This window comes from Pseudochaenichthys georgianus, chromosome 13 (assembly GCF_902827115.2).
Source record: "Pseudochaenichthys georgianus chromosome 13, fPseGeo1.2, whole genome shotgun sequence".
Taxonomy (NCBI): Eukaryota; Metazoa; Chordata; class Actinopteri; order Perciformes; family Channichthyidae; genus Pseudochaenichthys; species Pseudochaenichthys georgianus.
Genome location: NC_047515.1, coordinates 31,772,676 through 31,799,491, shown reverse-complemented (window position 1 = coordinate 31,799,491; position 26,816 = coordinate 31,772,676). Strand labels below are relative to the sequence as shown.

Below are 26,816 nucleotides of genomic sequence, written 5' to 3'. Positions count from 1 at the left end.
CTAGCTGAATGTGTTTATTAGAGTTTCATAGATGCAAAATCAGTCAAATGGGAGAAACAGAATAAGAAAAGACGAAGAGAGTGACAAAATATATACTGCTTATAAAAAGTATTCATCAGCCCCTGTTGGACTTTTATTCTAAACCATTGTTTTACAACATCGAATCACAGAAGTACTAAGCAGGTTTAGACAATGATCTGAGAGTGACACTTCAACGTATCGATACAATACACATTATATAAACACATACATATTGGTAATAATAGATAAACGTCCACTTTCTATGGCAAGTGATTTTAGATGTCACAAAAAGTGAAAACATATGTGTTAGTATCCCGGGTGTAAAAACGATCTTTGTTAAATACAACTATCAGAAAGGTCTACATTTTGTTTTTAGCGAAGATGTAAAATACACTTTGAACAGTCTGAACCTTAATTTCATCCCAAAACGTTTATCATACAACTTAACAGTGCTGGTTGATTTAAAAAGGACTGAAAACTAATGCAACGACGCCAACGAGTATTTTGTGATTCATATTTGTACCTAATTGTCTCATGATCCATGTCAATGAAGGACTTATGATTCATCCACTTCGATTCAATGTAGAAAACAAAGAATAATGACAAAAGTGAATGGAGGGGATAAACATTTTCTATAGTGTATTTACGTTACTTCACAGGGTAGCTAACAATATACTCATACACACAAACTGCGTGGACACGTATTTAACTGCGCTTAAACCAAACATGTATCTAAACAGAGTTTCTCACGAGCACAGCATCTAGCGTCCTCTGCTGTCTTTACAACAGGTGGTACACAAGTTGGTGAAACTCGCTGGTAAGGCTCTGTTGCCACTCAATACCGTTTATAGAGATTGTTTCATGGCTCTCCTTCTGAGAAAATATATACGAGTTTGGACTAGCGTTGCAAAGGGGCGGAACATTTCTGGTAAATTTCCATGGGAATAATGGGAACTAACTTGGAATTGAGGGTAATCGAATTGTTATCATATCCAAGCATAAATATTAAAAATGTGTTTTGTCATAAGAAAACATCCATGCAAAGCGATACAATTAAAAAAAATTACATTTCAACAGATTTATTTGTAAGAAGAACAGAACAAGTTTTAATAATTTTATTGAACAATCATTTGTTTCATTGAAGAACAAAACATGAATGTTGAGTTAAATATGACTTCTAGAAATCATCGTGCATGTGATGAGGAATGCACAGTGCCTGTAGGGCGTGTGGTCTCAATAGCCATGCAGTAAGCAGTCTGCTATGTGCATGTGATTGAGGAATGGCATGGATATTCAAGTGTACTTGAATGGCATCGGTTTGTTTTAGACAAGATTATGCTAAAATGTACTTTTGCCAACTATATTTAAGTTCCCGATGAAGAACCAACCTTCAATTTTGAAAATGTCCAGTTTATTCCCGTTAATTCCCATGGAAAGTTTCCATCTTTGAAAATTCCCGGAATTTTGCAACCCTAGTTTGGACCCAAGTTGAAAGAAAGGTAAAAGATTATAATGCACTTTAATGTTTTCTTGTATTACAGATGTTTCAAAAGAAATCCTGCACTGCTTGGATGAACAAACTAGAATAATATGCTGCTGCAAAGATTCTAGACATAAAAATACATTTTGAATTGCAATGTATAAACTAAAACTTCATAAATACTGCTGGTTAATGACAAATCTGCCCATGTATGTATATTTATTCTGTATATCTAGAAAAAAGAGAGGATGCAGTGCTGAGGATTAAGACAGCGGAAACATCAAATATTACGTATTAGGCCAAAGCACAGAACAATGTTTGGAATAAGTGATTATGGTTTGAAATGTGATATATTTAAGGTGCTTGATTCAGATTAAAAGGACAATACTAAACCAATTGCTTATCCTATTTAATCACATATTCAAACAGTGTCAAGCAAAGGCTATTTAGCCCTCAACTCTTTTAGCTCATACCTCCTCTTCCTTCATTCCTCATAAGAAACAATTCACAAATGCACACGTTCACATATTCTGGTCCACATTATGCAGACAAATGGACACGAGCCAAACATGCCAGTGACCATGTTTTTGTGCAGTACAGGCAAATGTCCTATGGAGTAACAGACAGTATCCATCACCGCTCATGTCTCAGTCTTGGTCCCAGTGGAACAAACCCTGGACAGAATCAGGTCACCTGTGACATCAGCTTTGCTTACAATAGCAAATATTTACTACAGGGTTATCCTGACAATTCATGAGCAATGGTACAGAAAAAGAGCTCAAATAAAAAAACTAAGTAATTCAGCTACAAATGCAAGTAATAAACTATTTAAAAATGGCCAAGCACTTGATGCTAGTGCCTAGAATATCCTGACTAAGTCTTTTCTAAATACATTAGACATTTTTCTCAGCATGATCTTCATGCTTTTGTCCCATAATGCAATGCAGGGATTGAGTCACATGCCGCTGACCAATGGAAGCAGAGGAACAGAGGGCGCAGTCTTGTCGGACATCGATTAGGAAGCGAGTGATTGTAGTCCATCATAATGTCGCTCTTTGATTTTGAGTGCCACCGCTCCCAGCTGCTGCTTCTGTACATCAAGTCACGTCAAATTCATTTGTGCAGGGACACCAGTGTCGGTTATATTTGACATGTGATCCTCATTGTCTGTTCTTTTTTGTCCAGTTCATACCCAGAAGGAGCAGATGGCAGTATCAGGCCATAATCCACACACAGTGTCCGTCCATCTGGCTATTACAGTGGCAGAAAGATGGTCACCTGAGGCTGACCATCGGCCCTTCAGAAGACAGAAATACACAGTTAGCCAAAGTGCTGTCAAATCGGACTCTTTTTAATGTGTTACAGCAGACTGAAAATACTGAGTCACACTAACATATCCCAGCCATCATCCCTGCACCTTAAACCAGTTTCACACTTTATCCCCTGAAAGGTCAAATCAAATGTTTTCATCCAGACTACCTGTCTCGAAACCATGGCAACCAACTGCAGACAAGATGTGGACTCAATAAGCAGTTTTCAAGAGAGCAGATAGACAGCCGGACAGATAATGCGATAAACACTTTCTCTGTCAATCAAACTTCAAGCGTCAACTTCAGTGGACATCTCTATGTTTCCATATTCGTATAGCTAAATCAGCTATACAGTATATTGGTTGAATCCAACTATTGTTTTCTTTACTAATGTATCTGTCCATACATTTTCCTCACATTTCAAAAGTGTAGACCAGCTAATTTCTGCTTGTTCAGTTACCTATATGATAAATTATTCAATTACAATTCAATGTATTCACCAATTTCAGCACAGTATAATATTCACAAAGGCATAAATGATGAGCCATAGCAGAATAATCTTTATTTAGATGTTCTGCCTCTGGAGTACTTTTTAACTAAAAGGAGGGCAATGTTTCAGTTGTCAACTCACTGTGTTTTTCTTGTAGCTGGACTATTTATATTAATATTGAATTGCATTAGCTATAGCCTATAGGTATAGTATAACAAACAGACATATTTGTCAGAGCCTAATTTCCCTTCTACGTCATTTACTGTATACATATTCACTGGTTTTATTGTGAAGACTTGCGTGTTTAAATCAACCAATTAGCTTGTTGCAGCTCACACAGCATATAGATCTGACATAAATCAAACTTGATTAAAATTACAAATAAAAAAAATAAAGAATTGGTGTGTCATTTTTTTTTAAATGTTCATACCTTTCTTGCAGCGACAATTATCGAACATCTCTAAACAGCTGAAAGATAAACAACAGTGCGGTTATGACAGAGAGGGACACAGAGAGGGGTGAAGATAGTGACGGGCTAAAATACAGGAGAGAAATGGACTACATTAAGATACAGTCAGGTGTTGATGCTATGTCTGAACCCCAAGAGAAGTCTGTAGAAAAGGCTTGTTAGAGTGTGACGGGAGAGAGAGTGGTGAATAAGTGATCAACATTCAAAAGTCTCAACAAATAACATCAGATTCAAGCGAGAGAGAGATAATCAGGAGCAGTGAACCATCCTCTCTCTCTATTTCTCTCACACACACACACATTGACACTGACACACACACACGGACAAACATGGTCAGCGTTCCATATTTACTCTTTCACTTCACAGTGAAAATTGGCCATATTAATATGCAGTGAATCTCTCCCCTCCACCCCCACTCTAGCATACACAAACATCCGCCATAAATCCAGCTGCTGCCCCATCACCAATGCAATCACAGCTTGTCCCACACTCCTCGTCTTCTCAGTGTATTGAAAAGACGAGGATTGATAGCAAATATCTGAAAGGCAACAACAACCCTGGAATTGTGTGTGTGCCATTTGAAGTAACTTCAGACTGCATTATTATGTGCTGCTGCAGTCAGCGGTCAACTATTGAGGGGAATGTGATGCTACAGAAACAGCAGGAAGAGGTCTCATCCCACAGTGTACAGTGAATTATTTTGGATGGTTGCACTCGATTTTGATGGAAATAGGAGAACAGATGGCGAGGGTGATACTGATGTTGAACAGGTCTGGTGTAATGTCAGTGCACTTGAAATGTAGTCCAACAAACCAAGAGGTATTATATTTGTCAAACTCTTGCCAAGTTTACAACTCTGTACACCGATAGGGCAGCTGAGCTGTGAAACACAGTGATGACCAAACTTGCCTGTGGGCATGAGTTGAATGTGTGTTTATGTTTATGTTGTTTCCTGGATGTTTTAGAGCCGCGCCAGAATGACTGTGTTGTTGGTTCTCAGTCCAACCCTCCCACTACATGAAGATGCAGCTGTCTACTCTTCTTCACATCATCTGAATTCTTAAAGATGTTGAGACTCAGACACAAATGAGTAATTTATTTTCTAGGAAACACATCAAGGGAGAGCCCTATAGTCTAGTGTTGGAGGAAAAAACACCAAGTTTGAGAACTCGGATGATGTTTGATGTTAAATGTTAAATCAAAGATGAATCATTGAATAGAGATTATTTATTCTGAACAGGTCTAATCCCAAACTCCACATTTTTTGCAAAAGTAAATACCAAAAAGATAAAACAAATATTGAAAAACAATAGAATTTGCATGTTTTTACAACTGCTATGCCCAATTATCCGCCTCAAATATTTAAACTAAGTCCAATTTTGAATAAACTTCTGTTCTGCAAATGTACACATTGCAAAACGAGCACACACTCGGTGCAATTTGGTTCACCCTTCTATGACATTGAGGATTGTGAGCGCCTGTTCAGCATGAATGTCTCTGATGAGCCAGGAGCATTACATTCAGCTTCCTGGTTGGTCTCGGATTAGTCCCCGTGATTGGTAGGTTCACTCACAGCAAGCGGGTCTTGGCTGAAAGCTGCCACGCTGTTCCGCATCTCATTCTCACTGCCACGCAGCGGTATCAGTGACACATTACCGTGACGCGTATCCGGCAACACGCGGCTCACTCGTGTCTGCTGGAGTCCGTCCTGAGGCCACACGTTGCCATCATACTTTAATGAGGAGGGGACACGGACAGAGGGAGAGGGGGGGGGAGAGATTTTACATTACATTACTATCAGCAGGAAACTATTCTAAAACATATCAAATGGCAGTATCTTGTTGTGTAATGAGGTCAAATTAATCTAATATTACTGCATTAACCCTGATGCTAAGGACCACCATACGTTTTTTAAATGTCTTAAAGATTATTGACAAGTGGAAAAAAACAGCAATACATTTGAGATTCAGAATTTCACATTGAGTCACAGAATGTCCCTATATTCAGTTAACGAGGCCTTTCAGCATATTGTTTTTGTGTGTGTGTGTGTGTGTGTGTGTGTGTGTGTGTGTGTGTGTGTGTGTGTGTGTGTGTGTGTGTGTGTGTGTGTGTGTGAAAACACACCTGGATGCTGAGAAGAGTAGCATACCATTCCCTCATTTCTGTCTGGGTCTCACAGCAGAGATACCTGCAAATCAATAGAGGAGTGATGAAGTGAGGGAGACAGTGTGATCAAAATAGGAGGTTGTGTGTGTGTGTGTGTGTGTGTGTGTGTGTGTGTGTGTGTGTGTGTGTGTGTGTGTGTGTGTGTGTGTGTGTGTGTGTGTGTGTGTGTGTGTGTGTGTGTGTGTGTGTGTGTGTGTGTGTGTGTGTGTGTGTGTGTGTGTGTGGTGTGTGTGTGTGTGTGTGTGTGTGTGTGTGTGTGTGTGTGTGTGTGTGTGTGGTCCAGGGGAAGAAGAAGTCAGAGAGACATCCAGGGTCTGAGGGCATTAAGAAAAAGGCACCAGAAGAAAGAGAGGGGGGAGACAAAGATAATAACTGAAATTGACACATCCTCTCTAATGGCTCTTGTAGCGCCATGAGCGTAAACACAGAGTGTGATTTTCCTAATTGAAATTACCAACGAAGAGGAGCACTGATTGGGCATCACCAGTGCTCGGTGTCCATGGACAGTGTATTTGTTTCTCTGAAAAGTCTGTGTGTGTTTGCATATTTTATGCCTCTCAGTTTGCCTTCACACCAGCCCTCCGAGACATCAGCCATGCTGCTGAATAAATAGCTCTCGTTATTATACAGTTATTATTGTTATGAGCAAAAATTATTCAAATGCTCTCCACTGAGACACAACAGAACACCGATACAGACTAAACACGATAAGGTAAAGTTTGCATCACAGACATATATTTAGCCACAGTCAAGAGATTAGGCACACATGCAAAAACACACACACACACACACACACACACACACAGTTTCCATCATTAAGGCCAACAGAGCTCATCAGTGCATGTTGGGATTCAAAACAGGACAGTCCCCCTGTTCCAGCACGATTACCTAAGCTGAATTATTCAGTAATGTTCGACTTCCCTTGCAATGAATTGATTTCTATGCAATTAACCGCTAATATAGACCATTATCAGCAGCAGAAGAACCAATGCTGCCACCTTATCATCATGGGTTTGCACAAAGACACAGGATGAAAGGAACATAATATTCCAAAATCACGGTGACTGCTAGAATATGCTGATATAATTAATAAGTGTTAGAACGTTTTAAGGGGATTTTGAAGGGATAACAGCATAAAACTAAGCGACATTAAGTATAGTTGGGTAGAAGAGAGTGTCATGGGTAATTCCTCATTCCATTATTGCCCTTTCTGCCTTATCTCTAACCAGTCTTCTCCTCATTAATTTCCCTTTACCTGCACTAAATGCAAAAACTTTCTTAGTACATAGTTTCTCCCCTTCAGCTTTGACTCCCCACTTTCCACTACCTCCCACTGACTTCTCTCACACCCTCCTCCCCCCCCCACTCTCGGTTTCTTCCTCTCAGGTGAGTGTGTTTTTTCCTGAGAGCGTCATGGCGATGGAGCCTTAACCAAGAGATGATACTGCCTACAGCGTGAAGAAAACAGCTCTCCAATTATAACAGTGCTGATGTCTACTGCTGTCGACAGAGCAGAGGCCCACTGCAACTGACAAGCCCCCAAACACACGCACAGTGATGTATATGTGAACGGATTAGAACAGAGGCATGGTTACAGGTGTAATCATGTGTGTTTCACTACTGGGTGCACCCGACCTTTCACATGCCTCCTTTTCCAAACTCCCACGCAGGGACCTGACCTGTTTTCTGTGCCTACAGAGGAGCCGCTAGCGTTTTCCTAACATTGCTCATGTTTACATGCACATGAAAAATGCGATCATGCTGCCACTGAGGGGAAAAGTGCCTTCAACAAACACAAGTTTGCATTCGAGGCTGCTTGAAGGGATAATAAGCTGCTGTGTGACGCTTTAAGTAGCACAGCTGGAAATACGTCTCTTAAAGGAATACAACTCTGATTTGTTTTTATTTGTCATACTTACTGATACTAGTGTGAGTAGATAAATAAAAGTCAAAAGCTAAGAATATACCATGTTTGCTAGCGACATGAGCGCTGACCGCTATGTCTTGTATTGCAGGTAGACATCACTGTAAACACAGAAGTGGACAGATACTCACCACTGCTGTTTCTCCTGCTTCTCTTGTTTTTTACTCTCACACACCACTGTTAGTCCCCAGCTAGAGAGACACACACACACACACACACACACACACACCACACACACACACACACACACACACACAACACACACACACACACACACACACACACACACACACACACACACACACACACACACACACACACACACACACACACACACACACACACACACACACACACACACACACACACACACACACACACACACACACACACACACACACACACACACACACACACACACACACACACACACACACACACACACACACACACACACACACACACACACAGAAAGAGGAAATTAACAGCAGAACAATTATAAACGTCCCAGAGATGATGATTATTGTATTGAGTCTGCCCTCTAGTGGCCATTCTGTTAAGAAGTCCCCATTCACTATTCCAGATGAGGCAACGGATCCAAATGTTGGAATATTAATTATTAAAGTTTATAGAAAATTCCTTTAGGTCATTTCCCTCAAGAGTAAATGGGGCAATACAAATGTTTTTCAGTTTGTGTTGTTTTAAAATGATTCATTGTGACGTTAGCTCAGGATGTGGTTGTCATCTTTTTTACAGCTCTCGCGATTCACAGCAGCCACTTGTTGTTTTCAGTAAATGTGAGGAGGATAAGAAGTGACATCAATGCTACACGGCATGTGCTCACCATGTAGGAGGACGGAGTTTCTTCTTAATACCCAGGTAGACCTTTAAGCTTTTCACCACCCAATCACGCTCTGGACGGTTACTCTGAGGGAGACAGAAAGAAAGTGTGAAAAGCTGTGACAATAAAAACATGTCAAAGTGTAATTGAATCTATTCATCTTACTCTGACTTCCTTGTACATTCTGAGAGAGCTGGAATTCAGGATGAAGTATCGGTCGTGGAAACTTCCAGAAGACAGTCCCAATCCCAAGATGCTTCGCTCCTCTCTGAATTTCATCATCCCGTGTTTGGATAAATCCACTTTGCTGGCTGGAGGGCAGAATGAAAGATTACAAAGGACTCAGAAACTCAAAGAGAAAACATCTTGTTGGCAGCGGGTTTGCGTGTTTACCCAGGTACACCATCATCGCCTCCATAGCCAGGTGTTTCTTGATGAGCAGATGGGAGTCGGTGCCAAAGGAGTGAAGGATGGGTAACACTCGCTCCTGATAGTGCAGTGGGCGTTCTGAGGGAGCAATGACAATAAGCACAGGTTGATGTTTATGAATGTGAAGAATCCTCATCTCACAAATCTCAGATCAACAGGTTGAGCTTTTGACAACCTGATTGACAGTTTTGTAGCTATGAAAACATGTTCTATTTAAGCGAAAAATTGCAAATGTCGCTTCAGATAAAGGCAGCAGATTGAGCTCTCACGCCTACATACTAAACTTGAAAGAGCTTTTGTAATCAAAAGATGACATCTGCAGTATAGAGATTATAACAAGAATTCCCCCCTGCTCTTCTCGTCACTCTTTCCCACTACCTGTACCATTCCTTCTTCACCATCAGATGGGAAACCTGCCAAGTTAGGTTAGTTTTACTAGCATTCAATAAGCCACCTACGGGCTTCCCGGTGGGGAACCAGATGGCCCACATGCCAGGCTCAAAACAAACCACGACACAGTCACGTTAATGAGAATGATCTTCCTGCCTCTGGAGGCTGTGTGTCACTTTGTGTAGGTCACGCTGGGGTTGAGTGGAGAGCACTTCACAAGCTTTGCGTCATTGTTTTTATTTTTGCTTCGGGCCCATTTTGTATCTTTGATATTCATTTTAAAGAAATGTAACTTTTTAACCAAGTGGGCAGGAATCTGTACCTAATGTACAAAAGTGTATAGAAGCAATGTATTTGTGAGACGCATTTGTCCTCTCTTTCTCACCCATGTCCTCCTTGTCGCTGACCTCCCAGCAGTTCCAGTACTCTTTGTCTTTAACCCGGATGTTACGCCGGTCCAGGACCTCACAGGTCAGCTCTGCTGCCGTCATAGAACCAGGAATCTGAGAGACGACGGAACACAATTACTCCTGAGAATACTTCTCCTTAGAAAGTGTGGCTAAACACTAATGTAGGCAGTTGTTATTCCCCTGGGTCACAAGATAAGTATTGGGCAGAAATGTGAAATGTAAAGCAATTTTGTGTCATTTGGAAAGATCCAGGTCACCTTGACATGTTGCTCTGCTGTTTCCTTCTTTTCCTCCAAGTACACAGTACAGATGAAGTGCCCGCCAGGTTCAGTACTCTGAGTGTCCGGTACGCATGAACACAAACACACACAGGCAGACAGAAAAGGTCAAACAGCATGATAACAGCATTAGGGCAACAAATAACAGAATGCATTAACGTCCAACTGCGGCACACATCTGCATGCACATACGTGTGAAAACAACACCGGAGTGTTTTTGCGAGATAGTGTGTGACTCACGGGAAACTTTGTGTTGAGTGTCTCTCGCACTTTGATGATGACGGTGATCTCTTCCAGCTGCTTCTTAAGCTGCTGCTCATCCACCTGCAATCAAGTATACACACATGTTCTCACACATGCAACTGAATCAAATGTCAAATGATATAATACTTGAATTGCAGCATCATGCCATTCTTTAGATCTCTAGTTGCAACTCCCTTGCCATTTCATTTCCCAATTGTAGGCTTAAAATGGTAAAATAGGACTGTTATCTGTTTCTCAAAGTCCTCTGCCTTTCGTTGGAGCTTAATCTTGCAGCCCATATGATATTTCGTGTTCTTTGACATCTCACCCTTTCATAGCTTTTGACTCATTGTTGTGTCTGCAGTTTTCTGATACCATCACTTCAGATAAATCAATCAGCTTAGAGAACCAACTGCTTTACCCTCCTGTCATCCCACATGCGAACAGTGAGCAGTGAGTCTGACCTCAAAGATGAGTGTGTAGTGCTGTATGAGGTCCTCTACGGCGCGGCCTGCAGTGTAGTCCTTCCCGTCCGTCTGGAAGAGTGTGGGGCCGAACACTATGGCCAGGTTATGGAGGTTCATCTGGTTCAGCTCAGAAAAACGCTGCACGCTGAAACACATTCGGGGAAAACACACATGGGTATTTGCAAACAGACATGCACACAGATACCAGATGATACTCTATCAATGTGTGTGTGTGTGTTTCTCACCAGAATAGATGGTTGATAAGGGCTTGTAGTGTAGCCTTGTTGACACGAGGAAGTCTGTTCACCAGCAGCTGGAACTGGGAGATTTTCTGGCTTTCTTCCTGAATGCCTGGAGCAGGAGAATAAAAGAGGAGAAGGAAAGATAAAATCATGAATACAGAGGGGTTTTAAAAAGAAGCAAGATCCCAGAGTGTCAGGAAGTGTACAACAACCAAAGGGAGAGAGAGACTGAATTTTGTGGGAGAAGGGGATAGAGATATAAAAAATGAGGACAGGAACAGTGAGAGAGAAATGAAAAAACAGACAGACATTTTTTCCTGTGATCTCACATGCACACAAGTTCAAACTTTTGAAAATCATGCGCAACATGATACGAAACAAGATGTCACGCAGTTGCAGCCTCTCTAGGAGACTGCTTCCAATATATTTAAGAGTAGTAAAGAAAACAACATTCAAGAGTTTGACTGAACTTTCTTGATGTGAAAAGACCTTTTGCACAGTTTATTCCCCCTTTACCTACCCTTAAGTAAACAGACATGCAACATGAAGTCTGTTGGGAATACTTCTTTGGTAGAAAAAAGTCCCTTAAGTGTTAAGACGGTAAAACAGTCCAGACCTTTTTCATCCTCCATTATATTGGAGAGGAACCAAATGTCTAACAGTATCTTCAAACCTGATCAAATAAACATACATGGATTCGTAAGGCTGTATTGGTTTAGGAAAAACAATTTTTTGAGAATAAACCCATCCCGAAATTACAGCTTGACTAAACTGCAGGGCACAACAACCATCTTATGAATCTTACCAGCAGCACTTAGCCAGCCTTTGGATTCCTCTGACGTGAACAGCCCCTCCTCTAAGTCCCTGAAGAAGCGTTTGAGTGTGGTGGAGACGTCGTCCACCTGGTGCTCTCCTTCCCTCAGACGAACACTGCGGGCGTCACGGTGAAATCTCTCGCACAGCGCGGCCACACGGGAGTTCACACCGCTCTTACGATATATCCCCTCAGAGGTCAAGCCTAAGAAAAACAAAACAATCACACACAAAAACATATTGTTAGAAACACAGGCCATGTCGATACCATAAGAGAAAGTACACATTGTTACAACACTGATTATTTAAAAAAAAACCTTGTTCCTTTAAGCTGATAGTCATATTTCTGCTTAAACAGAACAGCAGAGTTTACATTTAGGATTGTAAACTGAAATCATGATAAAAACAAAAATGGACAGCATGTATTAAGTGTATTCCACCTCAAAACTAGACTTATTTTGGGGTAATAAGAGGATCAATTCATAATATTGTTGCAACATTTGAGATTGGTGATGAGGACAAAATATGTGGTTATTAGATTTGTTATTGTTCTATACAAATTGCTGCATTGTTTTTAAAAGACTAATGATTGTCTTTGATGTTCCTATTCAGTGACGTCAAATAATGTGTAATCAAACATTATTCTATCAAAAATAAGACAAAACTGCTAAATATATGCAAACACATTGTTAATGGAGGGGCCATCACTAAAATATGTTTACAATTTTGTGTCAGTTTGTGTTAAATTAGAAAATAAAGAGCCTGGGGTGTGAACATTTGCAAGTCATTTCCACTAGAGGGGTTCTGGCTCTGCTGCTTTATGTAACAATGAGTTATGACTCAAATCCTGTTTCAACCAAGTGTGTGATTTCTCAACTGAGGATTGGTCACAATGTAGTTCCTTTATGACAGACCTGTCAGGACAAGATGATGTTGTGACTGCAGTTCCTCATATGGCTCCAAACACCAATAACAAGTCACTGTCTACAGATTCAAAGAACTTAATAACGCCAAAAAGGATGGTAATGCAAATGTTATCAGCACATTAAGGGGGAAATGAGGACAGTTGCCCTGGTTTCCCAGAAAGCTGATCAGAGGGATTAACATCACACACACACACACACACACACACACACACACACACACACACACATGCATTCAGGAATGCATCAGCCTGCTGCCGCGGACGCGGATGAGGAAGTGGATGCTGACAGTCGAACAGCGGAGGGAAAAGTGGATAAAGAAACAGGAAAGAAGGGTGATAATACTGAAATAAAGCACGGCCAAGGAAGGAGTGGAACAACTGAAACTATAAACAAGGAGGATAAATGTGTTAAATGCGACACTGGGGAAAAAGAGCTTATACAGTGCGAACGGTGTGACGAGTGGTCTTGCTTCAAATGCCAGAACATACCGGCAGCCATGGGTAAGGCCATAAACAAATTTGCTTCATTACATTGGTACTGCCCATCGTGTGAACCTGCTGCAGTCCAAGCTGCTAGGTTAGTTACCAAGGAACTATTTAGCCAACTGTCGATAGACAAAACAGCCGAGGCGATTTCGAAAATAGTGTCCCAAAAAGTAGAATGTCTCCTGGCAGACGCAAAGCAGCAGATGCACATTTCATATGCAGACACAGTGAAGACCTGGGCAGAAATGACCAAAGTAAGCGAAACATCTGCACCATCAAACTTTAAGAAAAGAATGAAAGAAGCTAGAGATGAACAGCTGAAGGAAACAGATGATCGTGAATCCAGAGAGAACAACCTGATCATTTACCAAGCAGATGAAAGTACTGAAGAAACCCCGGTAGGTTTCTTTGACAGTCTTTGTGAAAACATTTTTGAAATAGGGAAACTTCAGACCAAACAGGTTATCAGACTAGGAACACAGGCTACCCAGGGCCCCAAACGGAACAGACCATTAAAAATTGTACTCAACAACAGGGATGATAAAGAGAAAATATTCAAGAATGTGAGGAAACTAAAAAACTGTGAAAACAAGTATCAGAGAATAAGCATTTCAAATGACTACAACAAGGAAGATCGTGAACTCATCAGGAATAAAGTCGAGGAGGCCAAGGCAAAAACAGCAGCCGACGAGTCAAAAAACTACGTTTTCCGAGTTCGCGGTCCACCCTGGAACCTGCGACTAGTCAAACTAAGGAAGCAAGAACAGATCTCGAACCCATAACCCAATATAGAGAAAGCGGACACCCAGCAACCACCAATAACAATGTAATATTGACAACTGAAAACCAATCTGAAGTCAGTGACCAAGAAGTGAATGCAAGCCTGTCAACCATAAACACAACCTCTGTGGATGACTCAGCCGACAACATTGTAGGGAACACAATCAACAGACATAATCAATGGCGAACAATCTTGATCAACTGTGGTGGCGTAAAGGGCGAGACCCCCAACCTGCATGCTCTCATCGATGACACCAAACCAGATTGCATAATTGGGAATGAGACATGGCTAGATGAAACCATAAAGAATGGTGCAATATTCCCCAAACACTATACTATCTTTAGGAAGGATCGCAATATAAACGGAGGTGGAGTCTTCATCGGCATAAAGGAAGGCTTTACAGCAACAAGGATTGCAACCACAGACACAGAAATTGAAATCATGTGGGTCTCGGTCAAGGTTTCCCAAGCAAGCAAAACATTCTACATTGGTAGCTTCTATAGACCACCAAGTGACCATCACACCAAACTGGATGAGCTTCGGAAATCAATTTCTATATTGCCTGGTAACGCATCAGAAAAAACTATAATTCTAGGTGGTGACTTCAATGCACCTGGTATAGATTGGGTAAATGAACAACCAGGGACAAACAACATAGCTCTAAACCAACATGTTTTAGACATAGTCAAAGAATACTCACTAACACAAGTACAACTCGAGCCTACTCGAAAACAGAACATATTAGACTTGATATTCACTTCAAATCAAACGCTCGTGCAAAATGTGCAAACAATACCAGGCATATCAGATCACTGTGCTGTCATGATGGACTCTAGTATACATCCTGTATATACAAAGAAAGCACAGAGAAAAATTTACAAATGTTCATTAGCAGACTGGGAAGCCATCCAAACTGAGCTGGAAGTGTTCAGCACAGAATTTGTTAGAACAGAAAACCAGCGAACTGTGAATGACAACTGGAATATGCTCAGAGACGAACTGTTTTCACAGATGGATAAGCATATCCCGACCAAGTTCACTACCACACGGCACAACCTGCCCTGGCTCACTCACTGCATGAAACGCCAAATAAAAAATAAAAAGAAGTTATACAACAAAGCCAAGCGATCAGGCAAAACTTGTGATTGGGAAAACTTCCGCAAACAAAAGAAACATGTTCAAAATAACCTTCGCAGTGCACACTGGGACTATATCGAAAACACACTCACCCAGAGTCTTGCTGAAAACAATACCAGACTATTCTGGAAATATGTCAAAGAATGCGGAGCGGACAACATTGGAGTCTCCCCTATTAGAGAGGGTGAAGACCTCTACAGTAGCAGCAAAGACAAGGCTGAACTCATTAACAAACAATTTAAATCTGTATTTACTAAGGATGATGGTAGCCAGCCCTCTATATCAGGAGAACCAGCCCCGCAGATAGAAGACCTGATCATCACGACTGAAGGAGTGACCAAACTACTGGCAAATATTAAGATCAACAAAGCTAGCGGCCCAGATGGTCTACCCAATCGTATACTCAAAATGCTGGCCCCCCAAATAGGCCCACTGCTCAAGTGCGTATTCACGCAGTCACTGCAAACAGGAAATCTACCCGATGACTGGCTGCAGGCAAACGTTACGCCTATATTCAAGAAAGGGGACCGGCACATCGCCGCAAATTACAGACCAGTTTCCCTGACAGTAGTATGTTGTAAACTCCTAGAACACATCATTTGCAAACACCTGTTGAATCACCTGGAAAGGCATAATGTCCTCACCCCGTTCCAGCATGGATTTCGACAAAACCATTCGTGTGAAACTCAACTCCTAATCACAATGCACGACCTGGCAAAATATCATGACCAGAAATTGCAAGTCGATGTGGCAATCCTTGACTTCTCAAAGGCGTTCGACACGGTTCCACATCAGCGCCTGTTTCTAAAGCTGGCCCACATGGGTATAACCGGCCCAATACTTGATTGGACCACAACCTTTCTCATGCAAAGAAGCCAACAAGTAGTCGTAGAAGGGGTGAAATCAAGTACAGTTCACGTCTACTCTGGTGTCCCACAAGGCACTGTGCTGGGTCCATTGCTTTTCTTATGCTACATTAATGACCTGCCGTCACATGTAGCATCTACAGTGCGGTTATTCGCGGATGACTGCCTGCTCTACAGGCCTATTGAAAATGGAAGTGACCAAGAAGACCTACAGGGTGACCTGACTAGACTTCAGGAATGGGCTAACACTTGGGGAATGTGCTTTAATACTAGTAAGTGCTACATCCTACGAACAAGCAGATCAACTAACCCGCACATTAAAAACTATACTCTTTGTGGCCAGGTGTTAAAAGAGGTGACCCACCAGCCTTATCTTGGGGTAGAAATCCATAAGAATCTGAAGTTTGGCCAACACATTGGCTTTTGAGCACATTTTCGCAACTAGTGACACTCTTAAATACTCCTTCTTTCCGAGAACAATCAGAGAGTGGAATTTGCTACCAGAAGAAGCTGTCATCGCAGAAACCGCGGAGTGCTTCCGGCAAATTTTAAGAGACATTTAGCGGGGATCATCCATCCCCCACTGAGCGTGATACCTCTGGGTTCTGCTCAGTATTAATCCAGATCTCCACACACACACACACACACACACACACACACACACACACACACACACACACACACACACACACACACACACACACACACACACACACACACACACACACACACACACACACACACACACACACACACACACACACACACACACACACACACACACACACACACACACACACACACACACACACACACACACACACACACACACACACACACACACACACACACACACACACACACACACACACACACACACACACACACACACACACACACACACACACACACACACACACACACACACACACACACACACACACAATGGAGTGTGAGTGAGAGGAGATCAAAAGGGAGGGAACAGGGGTTGACAGCGAGTCAGAGTGAAAGAAGGCATGTCAGCACGTGGATTTGAGAGGCAGACAAAGGGGCAAAAATGAAAAAACATTACAAAAGAGAGAGAAAGAAAAGCAGGAATGATGGAGACATGGAGGTGAAACAGAGTTATTTTGTTATCTTGCAGTCCGTTGGGCTGAACTCCTGCCATTATAATCACATGAGGCCAAACACATAGAAAGCGCCAAGTGTGTGCACACACACACACACACACACACACACACACACACACACACACACACACACAGTAAGGCCCCCAAAAGACCAAAATCACATACAGTCCAGCAATGTAGACTGTGTACAAGTAAATATATTCCTGTGATGTAAATGCAAGCAGAGCCAATGTGTGTGTCAAAGATAAAGAGCATGAATGTGTGCATGTAGATGTGTGTGCCTTTGGATGTTGACACAGTGAGCAACAGAGGGAATAAGGTAACTCTAAATGGCCGTGTCTCACCGCACTGCGTGATGTAGCCGATGCAGCTGTGCACCATGACAGGTATGTCTGTCTCCGTCAGCTGCTGCTGGCTCAGTGTGTCTCCTCCACTCCCCGCTGCTGCCTGGATGGCCGTACACCAGCCGGCAAAATCCAACTTCCTCTCACCCTCTATGTACAAAGTCCTGCATAAAGAGAGAGAGAATGACAGAGGAGAAAAGGGAAGGGATAAAGAGGGAATATAACATTCAGAAAGAGAAGAAAAGATGGAAAAAGAACACGGGAGTAAGGGGGAAAACGTTGAAAATGTGTACAGTAGCAATAAAGAATAAACACATTTAAAAGTGTTTTGACATTTGGGAACAGGTTGTGGAGTCAAACACTGGAGCAAACACTTATTTAAACTATCACTATTGTAGCAAACCCGCTCACCTGCCTCTCTCCACCAGAACAAGCACCTCATTGTCTTGTTGAATTGCTGTGAGACACAAACAGAGGAATCATGTATTATTCACAGCATGCCTGCATGTCAAAATACTGTATCTGATATGTTTCTTTCTGGTTTCTTTTCAAATGACTGTGCTGTCAATAATCCTTCGGAGCACACTTCCCTTTCACTATGTGTACACAGTATAGTATGTAGTAAAAGTGCTGTTTGTGTGCGTATTTGTCTGTATGTGTTTCACTCACAGAGCTCATTCAGTTTGCGGAGGTGGATCTCCTCTCCCTGGCTGTCCTCCAGGTAGGCGTGAAGTGTGGAGCCCACCAGAGCAAACCAGCCCACCTTGGATGTTTGCAGGTTCAAGCCGTCTTTACACTTCAGCCGCCCAATCCGCTCAAACGCTAACCTCAGCAGCGGCTCTGCAGAGGCCGGGATCAGGCTCTACAAACAAAACGGGGACATTACGGCTATGTAATACATTGCACATTATTTATTGTTTCCCTCCTCTTTTAAAGAAGATTCAAGCACTTCAGCCGGAGCATTACTGAACCTCTCTGAGAAAACCAATACTAATTCAATTGTGAAAAAAGGTTAAAGCTCTCGTAAAGTACTTCAATGGTATGAGAGGATAATGTGTCTTTGTGGCTAGACATTCAGGAGCCATGGATATTCTGTCCATCTACCAACTTGGCATTTATGTTTTTTAATTTTAACAGCCAATAGATGCAATTTAGGCAATCCAGCATCTTGCATATCATTTAAAATGTTATGCATGATTTTGAGCATGTTTTTACAAAGATAGTACGGTACTATGAGTCAACACGTCTACTTCAACCTTTCTCTTATACTGCACTGACTTCCAGTAGTTTCAGCAGTAGTTGCTTTATTTAACATCATCATGCAGCTGACCATTATATCAGCTGTAAAGAATGCTGGAGAATAAGTGACAATGGGAAAAAGTCATAATTCACTAGCCCTGTCCTGACCACTATGCAGCCTGTAACTACATTTTTCTTTTAAGCATCAGAGCTCTGCAATTTCACTACAGAAAATGAATAACTAGGGAGAAAAGAAAAAGAAGGATATGATTGAGTGTCCAGAAAATACATGTTTTGGTGGTTACCCTGGCAATAGACTTGACCCATTCCTTGTGGCCGCCTGGGTCATCAGTGCCGAACAGATAGAGACGCTCTGACTCCGAGTACAGTTCAAAGGTGTGTTCATACCTGATGGGTTTGAAATAGGGGTTAGGAGAAATTGATACAGAAAATGATATTTAGGTGATACTGTAAAGGATGTAATTTTGCGGGGAAAAAATAGTCATGCCAGATGTGTATTTGATTTCACGTGACAGATGAATATGTACAATAACACGCATATTCAGTTTTGGTTATGCATATTATTTCAGTTTGTATTTACTAAAAGTAATTTAATACAGACATTAAAATGAAGGGGTAATGGATTGGTGTGTGTGTATGTACATATGTATGTGTGTGTGTGTGTGTGTGTGTGTGTGTGTGTGTGTGTGTGTGTGTGTGTGTGTGTGGTGTGTGTGTGTGTGTGTGTGTGTGTGTGTGTGTGTGTGTGTGTGTGTGTGTGTGTGTGTGTGTGTGTGTGTGTGTGTGTGTACCCATGTCTATAAGGCGGGTCAACAGCCAGACAGACGATCTCTGAAGCCTTCAGAGCTCCGTTAGGGTTTGAGTTCTTGTCACTCTCATAGTAGCTGTAGGTGCCATCATTCAGCGTGCACCAGCGACGACTGAACTCTACATGAAGGGAACAATAGAGATGAACAAATGGAGAGAATATCAATAATTATAATGATACAAATGACTGCAGTTACCTCCATCAAGGATGTTACGTTTTCTGTTCACAGGCCAAGGACAACAAATAAATACTTTAAAGTTGCGAAATAGGGCGTGAGGCATCAGCAGAGGTCTGCTCTCTGGGTGCCATTTTAACTTCATTGTGTGCTAATAGCGAAGCCCATTTTTTAACTGATGTATGACTAAGAAGATGGCTTCACAACAAAAAAGGCTAGGATATGATGTCCATGTGTAATTTTAATACACACAAGAACATTCTTTCGAAATTATCTTTGCGTTGTTTTGTATGTATAAACTAAATGAAAAACATTGAATTTGAATTATTATGTGTTCTTTTTTACTGTGTAAGTAAGTGTTAGTGTTGGATATTGTGTGTAAATACCTTCTTTGGCCTTGCGCTCTGTAATAGCCCGGGCCATGGATGCAGTCTTGAAAAGGAAGCCATTGTGAGACACACAAGGTGCTGGCAAGTAATGTCTCGTGTCCATGCCTCCGCCCGGCTCTGACCGTGGTAGTTCTGCAGGAGGAAAAAAAAATACAATTATTTTATTGGAGAAAACCTAGAACATACTGTACAGACTGTCATTTACTGACAGTCTATCTGAAATAGGAGAAGTGCATCTGTTAAAGTTAAATGGAAAATGTTATACATCCCAACACCCCTTGGTATGACAGGAATGTGGTTATGTAAGTATAAGGAAGGGGCACTCAACTCTCATACCCTTAAAATATACAAATATTAGGCTTACAGAACATATAGTATAAAGAAAATCATCATGGATTTAATCCACATACAAATACTGTATGTATGTTATCCGTCTTTAATTAATAGTTTGAGGAGTTAAAAAAAAAAGCTGTATGTCTTACTGTACCTGTGTTGAGGTTGTGGCTGATTAACTCCGCCTGTAGGGGCTGTGTGTGTGTGTGGTGGCCAGGGAGAGAGCAGAGGGCGCACTTGGCATACCAGTTGGACAATTTACATCTGCACCACAGAAGATCAAGCTCAACGTCTCCAGCACATCACTGCCCTGCACATTTATAAGAAGAGCCTGGAGAAAAGAGATACAAATCAAAACAAGATTACATTCTCATGTACAGAAATGACAGATAATGATGTGTTGCTCATGCAGGTCAAGGGCAGATACATTATGTACTGGTACTGGTTATGTACAGGCCTGGTGAAATTCATACTAAATGATCATATCAAATGTCAAATTAGCATGTTTTTTCAATTGAATAGAATTAAAAAATCTTAAATGGCCAAAAACTGGTAAGACAAAAGGGAGATACACTTTAACAACACTATTAAACCACTGTCTGGTTTGTAAGGGAAAATGCAACAGAGTAGGAAAAGGAGATAACATGACAGAGAAAGAAAGAGATACAAAAACGCTAATGAGTAAGAATGATACTAAACTGATGACTTCTGTATTTGGTCCTGCAGCTGCTGACCTGGCTTTAATGATACCATGTCCTCTGGCAGCTTGATTTCAAAGGAAAGAGCTGGGGTCAAACTCAGTGTGTGTGTGTGTGTGTGTGTGTGTGGTGTGTGTGTGTGTGTGTGTGTGTGTGTGTGTGTGTGTGTGTGTGTGTGTGTGTGTGTGTGTGTGTGTGTGTGTGTGTGTGTGTGTGTGTGTGTGTGATGTGTGTGTGTGTGTGTGTGTGTGGTGTGTGTGTGTGTGTGTGTGTGTGTGTGTGTGTGTGTGTGTGTGTGTGTGTGTGTGTGTGTGTGTGTGTGTGGTGTGGTGTGTGTTTTTGTTGAGGTTGGTTCAAACCTGGGGGGTATACTACGAAGCAGGATTTTCGCTTAGCCGGCTAAATTCAGGGAAAACTCCGGCTTTCCGGTCCTACGAAGCTGGTTCTCTTTTTAGCAGGCTAGATCTCCATGGTAACTTATGCTTAGCTGCTAACCTGGTCGGGACCAGGGGCCTATACTACGAACCTGGTTCAACCTAACCTGGATATGTTTGAGTTAGCCGGTTGGCCTAATCCAAAACATACGCGCTCTCGCTAAACTGTACTACGACGCTGGTTATCAAGTGGATCGCTCAAGCCAGCCGTTTCCTATCTAGTTAGGTGCGCGTTCACATGAAAGTGGTGGTATTTGGAGCATTCGACCAATCACAAACATGGAGAAGCGTACTGACAGCGCAGCGCATACTTCCTGAATGAAAAGTGAACTTTAATACTAGTCAAAAATGAAGAAGTTAAACTTTAAACATCCATGACACCTTTATCCAGGATAAAGCCACTAGCTGCACCTGCAAGGTGAATACAGCTGGAAAAAGAAAAGTGTTTGAATGCGTACATCAACAGGTTTATGAATATCACTGCCCCGTCTAAAACACGATCTGACCTTCAATTACATTTGTCTCGAGTGTTTCGTCAACTTATGTGTTGCTTAAAATAATACTTCTGCATACAGTATGTGACACTGTGAGTGTTGCACGGCCAGATACGGCTCAGCTGACTCAGATAAGGAGATATATGATACATTATGAAGTGATATGCCGTCGGACTGTACTTAATGTACTCTGATCCGGTTACTTATGTTGTGGCAGATATTTAAGTAGCTTTCTTAACGCTAATGTTATATACAGTCAGATTGCTCTGAAGATGGAGGTGATATTCTATTCATGTTCACATTCACACAGTCCGTTGATTTTTGCCGGCCGTCTTTCCTGCGACGGCAGTTTTTCTGTATTTCCTTCTCCTGTAATATGACTTGATCGCTTTAAACTCCGCACACTGACTCTGATTGGTCAGCAGGCGGTGCTTTCAACACTGAGTTGAGCTCTTAGCCTGCAACCTACCTGGTCCCGACCAGGTTAGGCTGCTTAGCATATATTACCATGGAGATCTAGCCTGCTAAAAAGAGAACCAGCTTCGGATGACCGGAAAGCCGGAGTTTTCCCTGAATTTAGCCGGCTAAGCGAAAATACTGCTTCGCAGTATACCCCCCTGGTTAGGTTGCAGGCTAAGAGCTCAACTCAGTGAAAGCACTGCCTGCTGACCAATCAGAGCTCAGTGTGCGGAGTTTAAAGCGATCAAGTCATATTACAGGAGAAAGGAAATACAGAAAAACTGCCGTTGCTGGAAAGACGGCCGGCAAAAATCACCGACTGTGTGAACGTGAACATTAATAGAATATCACCTCCCATCTTCAGAGCAATCTGACTATTATAACATTAGCGTTAAGAAAGCTTACTTAAATATCTGCCACAACATAAGTAACCGGATCAGAGTAACATTAAGTAGGCTACAGTCCGCGGCATATCACTTCATAATGTATCATATATTTTCTTATCCGAGTCAGCTGAGCCGTATCTGGCCGTGCAACACTCACAGTGTCACATACTGTATGCAGAAGTATTATTTTAAGCAACACATTAAGTTGACGAAACACTCGAGACAAATGTAATTAAAGTCAGATCGTGTTTTAGACGGGGCAGTGATATCATAAACCTGTTAATGTACGCATTCAAACACTTGTTCTGTTACCAGCTGTATTCACCTTGCAGGTGCAGCTATGTGGCTTTTATCCTGGATAAAGTGTTTAAGTCATGGATGTTTAAAGTTTAACTTCTTCATTTTTGACTAGTATTAAAGTTCACTTTTCATTCAGGAAGTATGACGCTGCGCTGTCAGTATGCTTGTCCATGTTTGTGATTGGTCGAATGCTCCAGATACCACCCCTTTCATGTGAACGCGCACCTAACTAGATAGGACACGGCTGGCTTGAGAGATCCACTTGATAACCCGCGTTATAGTACCGTTTAGCGAGAGCGCGTATGTTTTGGATTAGGCCAACCGGCTAACTCAAACATATCCAGGTTAGGTTGAACCAGCTTCGTAGTACAGGCCCCTGGAGCAGGCCCTGTTGTGTGCAGCTTTCTGATTGGTTACTTTGGTCAGTACCTGTCAACACCGCTATGCCTCTGCCAAGTAGAAGATATGCAGTGTGTCTTGTTTGTTATGTTTTCTTTCAATATAAAATGTAATTATTTGGGGATTTATAGGACCTGTGGAGGGTATTATTATTATAAAACTTCCAAATGTTAATAATTTCTAATTTCATTGGCTGATTCCACTCTAAATCCTCTGTATGCAATTTTAATAACAAAGTAACCTGGAGCCATTTCATAGTGATTGGTCAGTAAGGCTCCATGCTTTATTTTAGTGGAGCACTGGTGAGCTGACAGATTTGAGAGCTGATGAAAAGCTAACTCATGTGGTCTTATAAACTTGTGCTGCTCTTTGTGTGAGGCACAATGCAGCTCATGTAGGTGGTATTGAAGTGTTACATTTGCTGATATTTCCCCCTTTGTTTGACTGAAGGAACTAATAGGGTATTATCAATATGTCAACTGGATCCAATTGAATTAAAGCCATATGACCAAAAACATTGTGGGCTATAAAATAATCTTACACATATCTGTGGAGAAACAGAAAAACAATAATTGACATAAGTTTAAAAAAGAGAAAACTTAAATGAAAGGAATCTCTTAAAACAACAAACAACTATTTAGATTCCTATTAGAGGATTATCATCGCCATAAGGAGATTATTTGCTTTTCAACCAGCTGATGACTAACACATACAGATTATTACTGTACCTGACAAGAACTACATTGTTGTCTAGACTGATATATTGTACACTCAAATGTAAGGGAAGTAGGGGGAAGTGCAATAGGAAAGATGTTGTGACTGAGGGAAGGAGGATGCAGTGTTTTCACAGCTGAGGAACTCAATTTATATTTATGCAATTACACACAAACCCATGTGCCCACATTGTCTTCCAACCAATAAGCTCTCTTGGATTTGATTGAGAAATTCCACAGCGCTCCGTCACACACACAGACGGAACCCCTCCTTTATTTGAGCACACACACACACACACACACACATACACACACACACACACACACACACACACACACACACACACACACACACACACACACACACACACACACCACACCACACACACACACACACCACACCACACACACACACACACACACACACACACACACACCACACACACACACACACACACACACCACACACACACACACACACACACACACACACACACACCACACACACACACACACACACACACACACAAATTGTGATCAATTCAATTTTGAATGCACCCCATTTTAGAAACTCTCCTCATGTGGATCATATAGTTGCAACGATAAGGCTGTTTTTTGGGGGGCCTGGGAATCAATGTTATTCTAAGTTTTCATTGCTTTTAGCAGCTTCATAACATTTACACGAGGAACATATAATACAGGTGTTGTTTTCAGGCACACTTACACATACAACTTGTGTCTAAAAATGCAGATGACAAAATTAAAAGTCATAATAATGTGCTGTAATTAGGCTTTTAAAACCAAATTCACATAGAGACACTTATAAGTATAAAACTCAAAGACAGATTTCTGAATTTCCAGTTGCATTACAAATAAGAAATACACGTTTTGTTTTGTAGTGTTGTGCATGATAAGAATTTTTTTTTAATTCAGTCGGTAAATCGACAACATGAAACTGTAGGAAAAGTCCCAGCATGTTGGCAGCATCATCTTGGAATCCTGGATCAAAGGGAAACAATATGCTGCTGATCCCTGTAGTCAGTTTGATGGACAAAAATTATTTTCACCTTTTTTCTGTTTAGATATGGCATTGCACTTTCTATTTTTCTTTGCCAGAGACATATTAACTATATATATTCTGCATCCTTCTTTTCATTTGCTTGAATATCCTATACAATCTTTTGTTTCCCAGGGGAACAACTCAACTAATATAATAATAATAGGCTATTACTGCCTCAAATTTGGGAATAATGTACGCTACAAATACAACCTGGTGGTTTTAGCCTGCTCTGTGGCCCTCGGGCTATGAGAGAACAGAAGCCCATTTGGTGACTCCAATTTTATTCACTATAACCATCAAATTGACCGGCCACAAAAGTCAATACTTTAGATTAATCCCTGCAGGCTAACATTAGCCGCGATGCTACAAGCCGAGCCACAGCAAAATATACTCTAATTTGACCGCAAGCACAATGCAGTTCAAGGAGAGTACCTTGCTATAGGCAAGGACAGTGTGATGTTTTGTGATAACTGTGTGTGTATGTGTATGTGTATGTATGTGTGTGTGTGTGTTGTATGTAGGTCAGTGTCCTGTAAGGAATCAATAGCCTAACCATGTGCATTCTGACTAAGGGAACCAATCAGAACAAAGTACAATAAGGAAAAGGGTGTTTGAAGACCTCACGCCCTCCAACATCTGCTGTCTATGAAACAGGGAGTAATGTAATCACACACACAGAGAAGGAAAAAGAGAAGAGAAGGGAATTCAAGAATCCTTGCCAATTTCCCCAGAGAGTGAGAAAGAAAGAGTCCGAGAGATTTTATCTGGGTGTGTCTGAAATCACTGGCCTCCATCTGGCCTTCGCAGTTTAACGGGACGGAATCGAAGTAAGCGATGAGAGGCACAGAAGAAAGACAAATATTGTGAGAAGAAGATGAAAGCATTTTGAGGGGCACATTAATCAGACCCTGATTGTACTTGGCTACAAACTGGACATAATACACTCGGACCTCCTATGCACAGATGCAGCCCACTCTGCTTTTCTCATTTGAGCATATAGCGAATGTTCAACAAAAAAACACACATTTCTACATGTGTGTATGCACGTCCTTGTATTAAATCCAGATGAGAAGCAGATATCCACATATGTTCCGTCATTACCTCACCAGGGACAGAGAGGGAGATGGGGAAGGAGGTGGAGGTGAACATCCAGACACATAGAAAAGGGAAAGAGAAGAGTATGAATATATGGCATAGAGGCAAAACAGAAAGGCAGACACACAGAAAAAGGCTGACAGATAGGGAGGAAAAGAATTTGGAAATACA

The 26,816-nt window shown here is 41.6% G+C and overlaps 1 protein-coding gene across 1 annotated transcript; it reads right to left on the bottom strand.

Moving 5' to 3' along the window:
* LOC117457750 (arf-GAP with Rho-GAP domain, ANK repeat and PH domain-containing protein 1-like) lies at positions 1–26,816 on the bottom strand. Its single transcript, XM_071205206.1, is given in 23 exon segments — positions 1–2,798; positions 3,732–3,769; positions 5,344–5,502; positions 5,895–5,958; positions 7,992–8,051; positions 8,705–8,787; positions 8,867–9,012; positions 9,095–9,208; positions 9,906–10,023; positions 10,188–10,265; positions 10,449–10,532; positions 10,916–11,063; positions 11,164–11,269; positions 11,966–12,178; positions 17,643–17,806; positions 18,054–18,099; positions 18,312–18,504; positions 19,187–19,289; positions 19,694–19,829; positions 20,272–20,406; positions 20,762–20,816; positions 20,819–20,938; positions 26,652–26,816. Coding segments are annotated over 22 exon segments (2,394 nt in total). The 5' UTR covers positions 26,700–26,816; the 3' UTR covers positions 1–2,798; positions 3,732–3,748.